The sequence below is a fragment of the Neodiprion pinetum genome, chromosome 4 (assembly GCF_021155775.2).
Source record: "Neodiprion pinetum isolate iyNeoPine1 chromosome 4, iyNeoPine1.2, whole genome shotgun sequence".
NCBI classification, from domain to species: Eukaryota; Metazoa; Arthropoda; class Insecta; order Hymenoptera; family Diprionidae; genus Neodiprion; species Neodiprion pinetum.
In genome coordinates, this window is record NC_060235.2 from 19,669,537 (window position 1) to 19,682,424 (window position 12,888).

At 38.8% G+C, this 12,888-nt stretch overlaps 2 protein-coding genes across 7 annotated transcripts; both read left to right on the forward strand.

Annotated features, from left to right (window-relative positions):
* Positions 1–2,885: 2,885 nt before the first annotated feature.
* LOC124216163 (E3 ubiquitin-protein ligase RAD18) lies at positions 2,886–7,097 on the forward strand. 3 transcript variants are annotated; one of them, XM_046620353.2, is made up of 7 exons: positions 2,886–3,261; positions 3,489–3,567; positions 3,679–4,192; positions 4,387–4,651; positions 4,856–4,916; positions 5,001–5,780; positions 5,946–6,144. In XM_046620353.2, exons 1-7 carry the CDS (start codon positions 3,211–3,213, stop codon positions 5,999–6,001), a joined length of 1,806 nt encoding a protein of 601 aa, XP_046476309.1. In that variant the 5' UTR covers positions 2,886–3,210; the 3' UTR covers positions 6,002–6,144. The 3 variants fall into 3 exon arrangements, with proteins under 3 accessions (XP_046476309.1, XP_046476308.1, XP_046476307.1); XM_046620352.2 differs by having other exon boundaries at positions 2,887–3,261; positions 3,492–3,567; positions 5,921–7,097; XM_046620351.2 differs by having other exon boundaries at positions 2,887–3,261; positions 5,921–7,096.
* Positions 7,098–7,300: 203 nt separating this feature from the next.
* Spag1 (Spag1 axonemal dynein assembly factor) lies at positions 7,301–12,540 on the forward strand. Of its 4 annotated transcripts, none has more exons than XM_069135082.1 (9): positions 7,301–7,775; positions 8,078–8,357; positions 8,588–8,801; positions 9,088–9,249; positions 9,494–9,621; positions 9,746–9,849; positions 10,143–10,809; positions 11,124–11,502; positions 12,234–12,540. In XM_069135082.1, exons 1-9 carry the CDS (start codon positions 7,618–7,620, stop codon positions 12,314–12,316), a joined length of 2,175 nt encoding a protein of 724 aa, XP_068991183.1. In that variant the 5' UTR covers positions 7,301–7,617; the 3' UTR covers positions 12,317–12,540. The 4 variants fall into 4 exon arrangements, with proteins under 4 accessions (XP_068991183.1, XP_046476312.1, XP_046476310.1 ...); XM_046620356.2 differs by having other exon boundaries at positions 11,124–11,247; XM_046620354.2 differs by lacking the exon at positions 12,234–12,540 and having other exon boundaries at positions 11,124–11,247; positions 11,329–11,672.
* Positions 12,541–12,888: the final 348 nt, after the last annotated feature.

A 12,888-nucleotide genomic window follows, 5' to 3' on the forward strand; every position in this document is an offset into this window, starting at 1 on the left:
TCAGTTTTCACATTTCATACAAGAAATACGCACTTTATCTCTCCTACCGATTCCAGACTCAAGCGGCCAGGCCCTTCGATGGTCAGCCGTTGACTGAAGATATATTCTTCAGTGAACGGCTCGGCTAATAACGCTGCCGTTCTGCGACAGTTGGATGATGAAAAATTTCGTTCCCATCTTTCAAATGTGTGTTAAAATACACTCGAAATGTTAAGAAGCGTCGTTCTTTCTCTCCCTATCACCTTTCTAGGTCTTTAAATCACTACGCAGCGTTAAATACTGTCTCATATACGAAGCATCCGTTTCATCTCGTTCAAAATTACCGCATCCGTGATGTATTACAGTTACTCTGAATTTTTTTCCATCCGAATACTTTTCGAAAAACAATTCTGCTCCTCCACCCAACGCAGATACTTCACTTGCGACCAGCTAAAACAACGTTTCGATTCTATGCCTATGAAAATTCAAGATCGAGAGAGCAAATGAAAAGTTGTTGGAATAATTATGAATACTAATGTCATGGAATGCGTCGAGCGCGCGTCGAATAGAATCCCATTTCGAAATGAATAATTCTTCTCTTTTCATATCATAGCTAATCTGGTAATATAGGTAAATAGGATGGTTGGAGGTGTTCGGAAATGGTAGGAGGTGGTCGGCGCTGGCAGAAGGTGATAGGGGGTGCTCGAAACTGGCCATTGATGGTCGGAGGTGGCAGAGGGAGGTAGGAGGCGTTCGAAAATGGTAGGACATTTCAAAAGTTAAAGTCGACGATGATTCGGTGCATCAAGTTTGTCGTTACAGATTTTCTTTTCCCATGAGGCATAGAGTATTCAACAACGATAATGCAGTCCTTAAAATTCATCATTCATCTCTGACTGGAAAGCTAATTCGCAAGGCGTGGTATTCTATTCTATTTGCATTATTAGAAAAATACCCGTACTCTACATACACTGTTTCTAATCTTTTGCTACATTTGGTTTAATCCCCATGCTTCCACAGCACGATTAGTCGGAAATGTTTTTGATTATCCATAATAAAATGAAAGAAGTAACAAAGCTTAAATTTATTGTTAAAGCTCTAATGAATACATCAAACTGCGGTCGAAACAATTCATTTATTATTTGCACATGACTTCTGTATATTTGATAAATTATTCCTAAATACATTGAAACATATGTATTTATAATGAAATATCATGCAATGGGCTGTGTAAACTATAAACTGCAATTTCTATCGAATAGCTGCTTTTATGTCAACAGGGATTTGAGACTCAGTTCAGTTCGTCCTCCTCCTCGTCCACCTCCGACCACCTCCAACAATCTCCAACCACCTCGAACAACCACCGATAACCACCTCGGGTTGTACCTGGAATAGCAATAAATATTTTCAGTATCAGAACACATCAAAAATATTACGTGAGGATTAATATTTGAAAAGTGCTGTAATAAATTCTTTCATGCACTATTCCGACGTAATCTTGCCAGAGAAATCGATTGGGCGCAGTCCCAATACGCTGCGATCGACGCATCTACAGTTACAGCCAAAAAACGAAAACCTGTGATTTCGACATTTTTCAGCGGGTGCTTTTTCCTTCGTAACTTCTTTCCTGTTGATCCCACGCTGTTTTCGCTGCGTTTGCTGAGTTCCTGGGGGTCCAATTGGTCAGAAAAGGGTCATACGAATCGAATCGGAGACTAAAAGTTTTTGGCCCAAAAAAACAGCCCCTTTGTATTTTTGGCAAAAATTTTCGCGATTTTGAAAAGTGCTGCAATAAATTCTTTCGTGCACTATTCCGACGTAATTTTGCGAGAGAAATCGATTGGGCGCAGTCCCGATACGCTGCGATCAACGCATACTAAAGTTACAGCCAAAAAAAAAAATCCTGTGATTTCGACATTTTTCAGCGGGCGCTTTTTCCTCCGTAATTTCTCTCCTGTTGATCCCACGCTGTTTTCGCTGCGTTTTCTGAGATCCTGGGGGACCGATTAGTCAGGAAAGGGTCATTCAGATCGGATTTGAGACCAAAAATGCGGCTCCAAAAATGAAGAAAAAGTAAGGCTAACCCCATTGTATTTTTGGCGAAAATTTTTGCGATTTGAAAAAGTGCTGTAATAAATTCTTTCATGCACTATTCCGACGTAATCTTGCCAGAGAAATCGATTGGGCGCAGTCCCAATACGCTGCTATCAACGCATCTAAAGTTACAGCCAAAAAACGAAAACCTGTGATTTCGACATTTTTCAGCGGGTGCTTTTTCCTCCGTAATTTCTCTCCTGTTGATCCCACGCTGTTTTCGCTGCGTTTTCTGAGATCCTGGGGGACCGATTAGTCAGGAAAGGGCCATACAAATAGAATCTGAGACGAAAAATTTTTAGCTCCACAAATGAAGAAAAAACTAAGGTAAAAGGATGGAATGAACGCAAGGAATACGAATAAGAAATGAACACCAATTCGAATTACAAAGAAGAAACGTGATTTCGATGATATCGGTATGTCAAACCATGTGGTGTCTTTCAGAAATCAGTTCAAGAGAAATCAGAAATATGTAGTACAAGAAATAATCAGAAACGATAAAATCAAATAAAGCCGTTTACAAGAACATGTGCATACAATTGGCCCTTAGCCTAACGGTACATAGCCAGGCACTTCATTTCGTCAATAATTTCACCGTGAATGAATAGATTCCACCGCAACTGTGTCTAAGATTACTATGTATCGCGCATTGCATGCCGTAGATTTTCGATGTTAATCGTGTACCGCAAATTGCATGTAGTCAGGCGCACTGCAGAGTCCTAGTCTTAACTGCAGGTTGCAATACACTAGGCGCATGGAGAACTTCAAATATTAGAACCTCCCTCTAGTCTTCATGCCCGCGATAGTCTGTCGCCGTTGTTTAGATTAGAGCAGCCCCTTGACACTCACCACTGCTCGTATATTAAAAAATTGTACGCGTTGTGTCCCCTTTTTTTAGTTCCTTTACGTGGCGCTAGTAGACTTCTGACACGCTCGCTGCCCTCGCTGACCGCGCACAATCTTGTCAGACAATTACTAGCGCCACTAGTGGTGGAGATTGGCGGGAGAATCGAGGGACATTTTGCGAACCACTTTTGGCAGCGTGTGTCAGGGGGCTGAATCGGAGTAAACACTAGAGTCTCCACATAACCTCGAATTACATACTTGGTTACATATGTTTATATCTACATATTCATTATGGAACAATCTCCGGATGTTTCTTGGCCATCGGAGTATTTAGAATTAACGGTATGTCATACAGAATCTTCAATTTGTTCGATGAATGCGTCTTTTGTTATGACTTACCAATCTTCTCGACAATTCACCTAACTTAAGCTGACATGGGTCTTGATAATCTATAAACAAAATTTAGAAAATTGATTCAAGCTTTTGAATCAATCCCATTCAGCCGTAAGTTGATAATAACATACACTACTCGATCTAATGAAATATTTACCTTTTCATAACCTTCGAAGAAGATCGACGAGCTCCTGCACTGCAGGATTTGTTACGAATACATCAAGACTTCGGTTGTTACCCCATGCTCTCACAATTGTAAGATATCTTTCGGCGATGGATTGTGTCCATGATTTTCATAACTGATTTACTATTCAGTCTGTCCTCTTGTTTTGACTGCTTGTTCTTATGATTCTGTTCCTCTTTCAGATTGTTCGATATGCATAAGAAAATTCTTGCATTATAAAACTCAATGCCCGGTATGTTTCGAGAATTTGTACGAAAAAGATTTGCACCCAAATAGGATATTAGATGAATTTATGGAGTGCTATTCATCATTGAAAGTAAAGCTCGTCAGCTGTATCAGAGGGGCTGAGATTAGAAGGAATCAGAAACATCCACCTGCATTACCTGTGATAGACTGTGATAAACTAATTGCTGCTGACAAGCCAATTGAAACTCCAAAAAAATTGTTTTCTATAAGAGTGAGGGATGAGACTCAGCTAATGGGCACACCCAAAAAAAATATCACTGTAGGTACGAGTGAAAATACGCCAAAGATATCTTCTCTCTTTGTACCAAAGAGTGCGGACAAAAGTAAAGCCGAAACAAGCGCTGAGAGGGTGCTTTGCCCTATCTGCAGCATTGATATAATGGCAACAAAAATCAATAGGCACCTGGACGACTGTTTGAAGAGGCAAGGATCCATGTCTCCCCCAAGACAGTACGTAGCATCTCCGTTGATCAATTAAGAGTGACCATCTAGCCTGGAATTTCAGAAAATGAACATAAATCAATGAAATATTTTTCTTATTGAAAGTGAACTCACAATTATTGTATTTTTTCTTGTTTTCAATGTCAAGTGCTTATATCCTTATGCATGGTTCTTGATTTTCATTACTTAGCACGTTGTTATAGATCTCATCATAACACCTTAGAGCCAATGCCAAAATATGTCATGAACTTAATGAAGGATGCTCAACTCCGCAAGCAGTTGAAGAAATATGGCTTATCAACTTCGGGAGTGCGTAAAGTACTAGAAAAGAGGTTGCAGAAATTTTCCACACTCTATAATGCAGAGAGAGACAAAATTGTTCCTAAATCTGTCCACGAGATCGTTAAACAATGTGAGGAAGAAGAAGTCGCTGAGAAAAGTGTGCAGCGGATGAACTCTTCTGGATCTGTAATTAAATCGAAGTTTATTCCATTAATTTACCATGAAGCATGAAGATTTTGTGAAATTTAATCTATATGCCAATATTTTTCTATGCAAAAGAACAGTTCAAGTTATCTTTCTATCTCAATTTTGAGCATCCAAAAAATAAACTCATTCAGCTATGTGATAATCTACTTTTAGTGTCTAATTGAAATTTTGTGAATTTTGCAGTTGTTGAACATTGATCGGAAGTCAGACCCAAGCTCAATTGAAGAAGCGCAAAAGCAATATCGTACGTTTAATTTGATCCTAGTGCATAGGTTTTATTTTTATTTTCTCATTGATGTTTACATATTAATTTTACACTAAATTCCAGTGTATAAGAATAAGGACAACTACCAGAAATTGATACAGTCTATAAACAGACGTGACAAGTCTCAAAAGAAGGTGGGAAGATCGTTGTTCAGTTGTCAGTTAGATGAGGAGAGCATGGCGACGACGTCATCGACACCATTGACGACTACTAGTCAGAGTCTGTTGAGTGAAAGCAACGAAAAATACGAGCCAGACTCATCGAGCATAGCTTTGAGTCAGTATCTTCGGTCAGATTCAGACTCGAACACATCATACCCATTACAGCATTATTCACGAGATGATCCGATGCAGTTCTTAGCATTGGAATTATCTTCGGACAGTCAGAATTCTCCCCTCAAAGTTGAAAGCTCATTGTTGCTAGAAAGAAAACTCCAAACCCCCGTAGATCTGGATTGGAAGAGACATTCAGAGTCTGAATGTTCACATGCTATTGTCTCATCAAACCCGTCCCGGATTAGCGGATCCCCAGAATTTCAGTCGAGCTGCCACGAGAACAACTTGATAGCAACATCCATTATAAAAGAAGGCAGTGAGTCGAAGAGCGACATTTTTGATGCTAGCACCGAGGACAACCTCAGCGACAATTGCAGTGATGAACGCAGGAGTGCAGTGAATAGATCGAAGAAATTCATTCGAAAATCGCACAAGCAGTGGAAGAGAACAAAGACTTGCGTCGACAGCCAGTCTAATTGTGAAACGGATTCTGAAACCGATGTACAGACCACAAGGCAAAGGTCTGCAGCAAAAATTCAGAAGGGAGTATCGCCAAAACCTGATAATGGTGCGTAGGCAGGAGAAAATATATTCGATTAAATGATCTAAAAAAAAAAAAAAACGACCTTTCGAAAGCTCCTTGCACTTCTCCCATTTTCAATTCCATTTTTGTATCCTGGTAAAATTTATTGAGAATCTGTTTCGCAGGAAGCTTATATAGCGATTTTTCAAGGATGCGAGACGCGATTCTGGATATCGGTGAGCCGAGCTACGACGGCGGAAATCTGAGTAGCTCAAAGATGGATAAAGAAAATTCGGAAAAAACTGAGGTCGAAATCGAGCTTACGACCGTCCGTCGGTCATCTAGAAAAAGAAGCCAGATTTCGTATGCTACTGTTTCAAAAGTTCCAAAACTACTCGAGAAGAAGGGGAAACGAAAGAAGGTGCTTGATGAACAACGATCCAACGTTATTGATGACGTTAGTGACACGTTGGAGGTTCCGTATCCAACAAGTGCAGATGCTAAACCTGACGGCACGGTTAATCAGTTGACAAATGATACAAAAAGATCGTTGCGAAAACGGCCCAAGCGGTGAAGTTTAAAAGATAGGCTTTATAATTTGCGACTTGTGTCTATAGTAATATATTTATAATCAAGATAAGGTATTCAAATTTAAGTAAATCAGTAAAAAGGATACGAAATAACTGAATTAAATTGGTTACTTCGATATTCGTCTTACCTATTTATTCATTCTGAATTCTTTAGTTGCATACATGCTTACTGGGTACAATTCCTTTAAAAATGTGGACGTGAACTGGAGCAACATGGCATATCGTTTGATTGTCAGCTAATGCAGTTTTGTAGAAGTTGCTCATTGTCAGAGTATAGAAAAGTCTGTGCAAGATGTTAGTCCTTTATTTCGTTATATGAAGTCGATATAACGTAAAATATACGATAAAGATTTGATTCGATGATTAAATACGGCCCACTTAGATTTTGTGACTACGTATGGCGTCTTGATATATTTTTCATATATGATGGGGTCTAAGAATTAAAAAAATTGGTTACTGAATGAAATAAACGATTCCGAATTTCAGGCGTCGCGATCCGAAATCCGATTTCTCCTCCGCGTCGGTGCGATATGGGAACCCAGAAAAAGTCAATAGATCTAATTGGATCCAATTTTGGTTCATCTAATGTAATCCAATACCGGGCCATTTCGAGTATGCGCATCATAAGTCTTTCAAGACAAGCCTGTGTATAAGTTACAGTTTGAGAAAAAAGTCAACCGACAAAAAGCAGACGAAATTATCGGAATGCAACAAGTATGTAAAGGCGGGCCGAATCGCCGTGTTAAATGTTCTATGGTGCGTATACTCGAAGTGATGGGTCTAATTTATAGATCTTACATGAATCTATCAATCATACTGTAGAAAATTTAGAGATTTTACAATTATCACAAAAAATACTTTTGAAATAGATTTAATAATACTAGAAATAATTGCTTTATTGAATATATACCGGGAGGATTCTATGAATCTGATCACTCAACGCTAGCAGATTTGCAACTGATACTATATTTTAAATATGTTGGTACACTAAATGTAATTTCGGTTGCTTATTTGCAGGCGCTGAGTGGCGAAGTTCACAGTACATACCTACATCCATGTATACAGATAATTAGATGAGACTAGATTGAGATAAAATTTGGATATAATTAGATATACTCATTTCTTCCCGGCAATCGCTGCTGGTTATCGAACAAACGTGTCCGAACATCGTGCACGAGTCGTAAACAAGTCCCGGGTAGTCATAGAAACGCGGGGTAATCAAAAGCGGTAGAAATCGAGTAAACGCGGAAATATTGGCGCAGTTTAGCGCAGAAAACGACCGTGTAGAAATAATGGGAAAGGAGGAGGTGGATCTCGTGACTGTGGTTAAGCCAGACGAGAAGAGATCGCTCTTACAGAAGTATGACATTCCGATAGAGCATTTATCTTACGAGTACGTAACCGGTTGCTCAAACGTCAAGGAGCTCGAACGAATTGTTCTGATCTTGAGGTACAAATTTTAATATAAAAACAGAAGAAAAAGCAATCACTGGACCGATGATATCTAGTGTGACAAAGTAAAGATTTTGCAACTACAGCCAAGTGGGATTCTCAATTTAACAAGCCCGTTATCGTTAAACTTGCAAAATTCTAATATTTATAACAAATTTCTTGTGATGTCTGTTATTGTAGGTATAGTAACACTAAGATCCATTGGTCCAGCGAATTATTTTTATCCCTCATATACAGATGAATCCTAGCCGAAATGTCAAAAAACAAATAATCATTCTGTCGTTAATTGTGACTCTGAAGATCGGGCGAGGAGGGTATATTTCCGGACTTAATAAACCGCGCCGAAGAATGTCTTGCCAAAATCAGTCCCAAGAGCCGCGTGCTTCGGGTCGAAGAGCCGGTCGTTACTCGGGCGATGTTGGATCCCGAGGACCGTAGATTGATCGACGACGATATGGCCAGATGGATGAGCGAGATGCAGGGAAGAGAGAAGGACCTTGATGAGGGAAAGGCGTTTACGGCTACACCGCTAGTCCCGCAACCGGAAATCCGGCAGACGCCAGAAACGAGATCCGCGAAAGTACGACACTCTGGTGAAATACTCTTCTGCGAATTTGCGAGCATGAATCCGCAAAGTATCTAATCCTATACAAAAATAAGAATTTGAAAAAAGAAAAAAATTATCGGATAAGTTTGATGCTTTGCAAAAGCTGTGATGATTTGCAGAGAATATTTTCACCGCGATGAACCTCTTTGCGAAAAAGTATCATCAAAGTCAGCGTGTAAATTTTACGATTATGTGTCTCCTAGAGAAACTCGCAGAGCGGCGCGAAACGGGGTAAACCGAAGACAATTGCCTCTTGCGATTACGCAGGCTGGGACAGATTCGACGCCGATGCCGAAATTGACCGCATCGACTTACAGGATGAAAGGATGCAGGTAGAGGCAAAAAACGCACAACAGAGACAAAGAGAAAAGCATGAGGAGGCCAAGAAATTTTCAAAGGAATCTATAGTGAATAAATGTGAGATATTGTCAATATTCACACTGAGTTCAAGTATCGTAAAATTATCGAGAATTGATTCTTCGACGCTACCTAATCCCAGGTAGTGCGGCATTCTATCCGTGTCGTATTTGGATATAAAAGTAATTTTTTATCGCAGAAATTATTCTATATTTACTGGCCGTGACAAATTGGAAGTTTGAGAGCTTGCACGAAGCTTTTGGTGCATTGATGTTCTTACAATACGGCCAAAACAATCAGCTGTTAACCAAGAAACGAATTAGCACAGGATCTATCTATTTTTCAGTATCGTTGACGGCAACGGAACTAGGCGTGCTGGCTGAGCACGAGAAGAATATGGGGAACGAGGCGTACAGGGTTGGCGATTACGAGGAGGCTTTGATACGTTACAATTCTAGCATTACCATTAACCCGAGTGTGAACGCGTACAACAACCGGGCAATAACAAGTAGGCGATTTTTTCAAGAACAGAAACGATTCCTCGTTTAAGAATTAAGAATTTAAATTAAAATAGTTTTGAAACGATTGACTCGATCCGAGAAATCTTGAATCAAAGGATAAGAAAAATTGCTAAAATTTAAAGAAATATAATAATCACAGAACAACGCGTCGGATTTGGGCTATTTTGCCAGCAAAATTTGTGTGATAAACTTTCAAATTAAATTCTTCAACCTGTATCTCCGTTTATGCAGATATAAAGTTGCGTCGATATCAGGAGGCTGTTAACGATTGCAACATCGTGTCGAGTATGGAGTATAACAACGTAACGGCTCTGATGAGGCGAGCACTGGCTCTTGAACATCTGGAAAAAAATTCACAGGTAAACACAATCAGGCTATTATAGAACAGTTGATTCATTCATAAATGACGTGTAAAAGAAAACAACGAACAATAGAAAAAGTGCAATTCTCTCACACAGCAATTTTGTCTCACAAAAAAATCAGGCACTCATCGATTATCAGACGATCTTACAGCTCGAACCAAACAACAAACTAGCCATAGCGGCTGTAAACAGATTGAAGAAACCGTCCGATTCCAAGAAAGTAAGGTAATACTGAGTAAAAAAAAGCAAATCCAAGATGTGTATTTGTTTGAATAGTTTCAACTTGGTAGATACTTCTAGTTTGAACATACTCACTATTATCCCACGTGGAACTTGAAAGAATATAAAATGAATTTAATTGCATGTAAGACAAAATCAAAAAGGGACAGCGGAGTTTGAGTCGATATATTACTTATCGAAAACTATTGAAACAAAAAGTAAAATTCCTAGATGTAGCATATTTTCGTTTAATGTTTAAATCCTGTGACAAATTTGATTCAATTCTGAATCTGCGATAGAATGAAAATCGAGGAAGAAATTATTCCGGCGGTCATTTTCGAGACGAAAGTGGCTAAAAATGAAGAATTGAATAACGTCACTAAGGAACGATCGACGGTAAAAAACGCTTACGATTTACCAGAAGAAAAGAAGGATTCCTCCCCGAGTTCGAACGGCGTGCAGTCCGAGATATGCTTCTGCGACAGAGCACCGGGTTTTTCGCAGAGTCCAAAACCGCCCCCGCACTACAAAAGCAGCTACTGTTTGCCGCCGCCTCGCAGAACGCCGGGTTCGCGGCCATTGGCTGTTAGATCCGCTTGGGAAAATCGGAAGGCTGATACGTCCGGGACAAAAACGGGCTGCCCAGACGCGGAATCGCCGAAGTTGATGATCGAGGAACTGCCCGGTCATAACGAGTACGAATCGACTTACAGTCGACCACCGGCGATCGCTGAGCTGACTAAGAGTAAGGGAAACGGAGAAAAAACCGTGACGAAAAATGGGGATGAAAAAGGGAAGAAATTGCAAACGCACAAGAATAGAGATAAGCTCGCGGATAAAAAGCCAGAGGAGTGCCAAAAACCGAGGGAGAAAATCCTGTCCCCTGTCTCAATGACTCAGAAGAAAGTCGAGGTTGCTAGTAAATATGAGAAACCCGTTTTCAAGGAACAGGAAGTTGTGATAAAGGTTAAAAATCGCATTGTTATAATTAGTTTTGTAGAAATTTAATGTTTCAGATCAATTAGGAGATTCGCTAACCAGAAATTAATATATTAATTTTATCACGACCTAGTCGTACATTGCTTTTATATTTCAATAATTGAATTCAAGTCGATCAAGTTCACTTCAACCTTATAAAGCTTAATCGTTTCATTGTGCATGGTTTTGTATTTAAAACAAGCTTTTATCCATCCTCTAAAACGATGTATGAATTTTCTCAGTTTTCGCCAACGTGGTTTTTTTCGAATAGTTTTTTAATCGAATATTATTATCAATTCCAGGATCTCGACTCGATCGAATCGCCCTACGAATTTCTCCGCGTATGGCAATCGCTGAAGACCGATGTTGACTTATCGCTACATGCGAAACTCTTGCGATCTTTAGCGCCGGAGGAGTTCAATGTCGGTGAGTCAAAAATAGTCTGCAATTCGAGTTATCATTTATTTTTCAACAGTCAATCAACATTCTCGTACCGTATTTCCACAGTCGTCGGAAATAAACTAGACGGAGGTATGTTCACAATTTTGTTGCGATGCCTTGAAAGACATTTCTGCAAGGATCGTGAGGACGTTCTCTTGGTTTACCGGTATCTAAAAGCCTTAGCTAAGCTGAGCCGGTTTTCCATTGTACGATCCTTCATGGACTCGGTCGACAAAAAAGGTACCCTGACAAAAAATCAAAAAATATTTATAGATAAATTGGTTAAATTAGGGATACAGCATCGGTGTACAATTTGGTCAAATATTAAGATCACATTTTGTTAAAATAATCTATCATTAGCGCGGGGAAAATATAATACCGCAGATTCAAATTAGGAATGCTCACTTCTTGATCACAATTTGAAAGATTATATTCACGTCTGATCTGTTTTTTTTTTCTTAATGTAAAGCTCATATTGTTTGTTAAATTTTTATGAACAATAGAAGTCAAATTTCTTGAAACGACCTTTCTAAATGCAACAACACCATCAACTAATATGTAACGACATATGTAATTTATCTTAATAATTGGTCTTTGTATTTAAAATTTGTCGACGTGAAATTTTATTTTAAACCCATAAAACCATATTGCTCAAATCAAATTAATGTTCAACGCAATTATACCTTGTGTGCCATTTTTTTTTAAATCATTCGTTTGTTTTATTCTAATACCATACTTGTTTAATTAGACTGTAGTTCTTCCCGCGGCGATTATCTAAGTACTACGATTTCCCAATTACCCGATGAAATGATAAATCTATATCGAAGTTTTTGTTGCACGTTTCCAATATCTTAACGCGATTGCGGTCAGCTAATTGATTAGATAACCCGGTAGATATACCGGAAGGTATCTGCGATATATATGTATTTATTTCTGAACTATGTATATTTCATGTTTCATCAATTTTACAGTTCTCCTCAAGATGCTCAACTTCGTCGAGGAACACAACTCGCCTTTGGCTGCCGCGGAATTGCGTCACGCCTACAACGTATAAATCGCCCAAGTATATAAATACAAATAGGTAGGTGTGCGCACGTGCAGATCGTGTAGTACTTTCGAGCCAACTCGTCGACGTCTAACCCTGACCATCTTGGGTCTGATCCCCGATTCTTTATTTATTTTTGTCTCATTGTTCCAACTCTGAACGCGCTCGCATGTCCTCAGTTTTTTTTTTTTTTTCCCTCTTAAATTGTTGTTATTATTCATAATTTTTACCAATTTTGAATAAAAAAAAAACCTCAAGATTCTGTATCGGATAACGATATTTTTTTTAACGGCTTAGAATAGCTATGAAAATTATTTTTTTTTCCGTTCATCCGAATGGATTCGAGAAACTTTATTTCGATTTTTTCTGTATAAATAAAAAGTTACCAAATAATATTTTTTGCAAATGTTTTAAAACATGAAAACTATTCATTCTGTCCAACACTTTTATCGCTATTAAACTTTACGAGCCTTCGAAAATGTTATTTATCAACACTTAAAATTTCGGAAAATCGTGGGACTTGAAACATGTTCTCTAAATTAAACTAAAAATTGATTGAACGTTTAGTAGAAAAAATAATT

Excerpts from the sequence above, each read along its gene's own strand:
- LOC124216163 (XM_046620351.2), top strand. The coding sequence starts at position 3,211 with ATGGAACAATCTCCGGATGTTTCTTGGCCATCGGAGTATTTAGAATTA. Across the intron at positions 4,917-5,000 it reads AGAAGCGCAAAAGCAATATC|TGTATAAGAATAAGGACAAC; the intron begins GTACGTTTAATT and ends ACTAAATTCCAG. Across the intron at positions 5,781-5,920 it reads ATCGCCAAAACCTGATAATG|GAAGCTTATATAGCGATTTT; the intron begins GTGCGTAGGCAG and ends TCTGTTTCGCAG.
- Spag1 (XM_069135081.1), top strand. The coding sequence starts at position 7,618 with ATGGGAAAGGAGGAGGTGGATCTCGTGACTGTGGTTAAGCCAGACGAG. Across the intron at positions 7,776-8,077 it reads CGAATTGTTCTGATCTTGAG|ATCGGGCGAGGAGGGTATAT; the intron begins GTACAAATTTTA and ends GTGACTCTGAAG. Across the intron at positions 9,850-10,142 it reads TCCGATTCCAAGAAAGTAAG|AATGAAAATCGAGGAAGAAA; the intron begins GTAATACTGAGT and ends AATCTGCGATAG.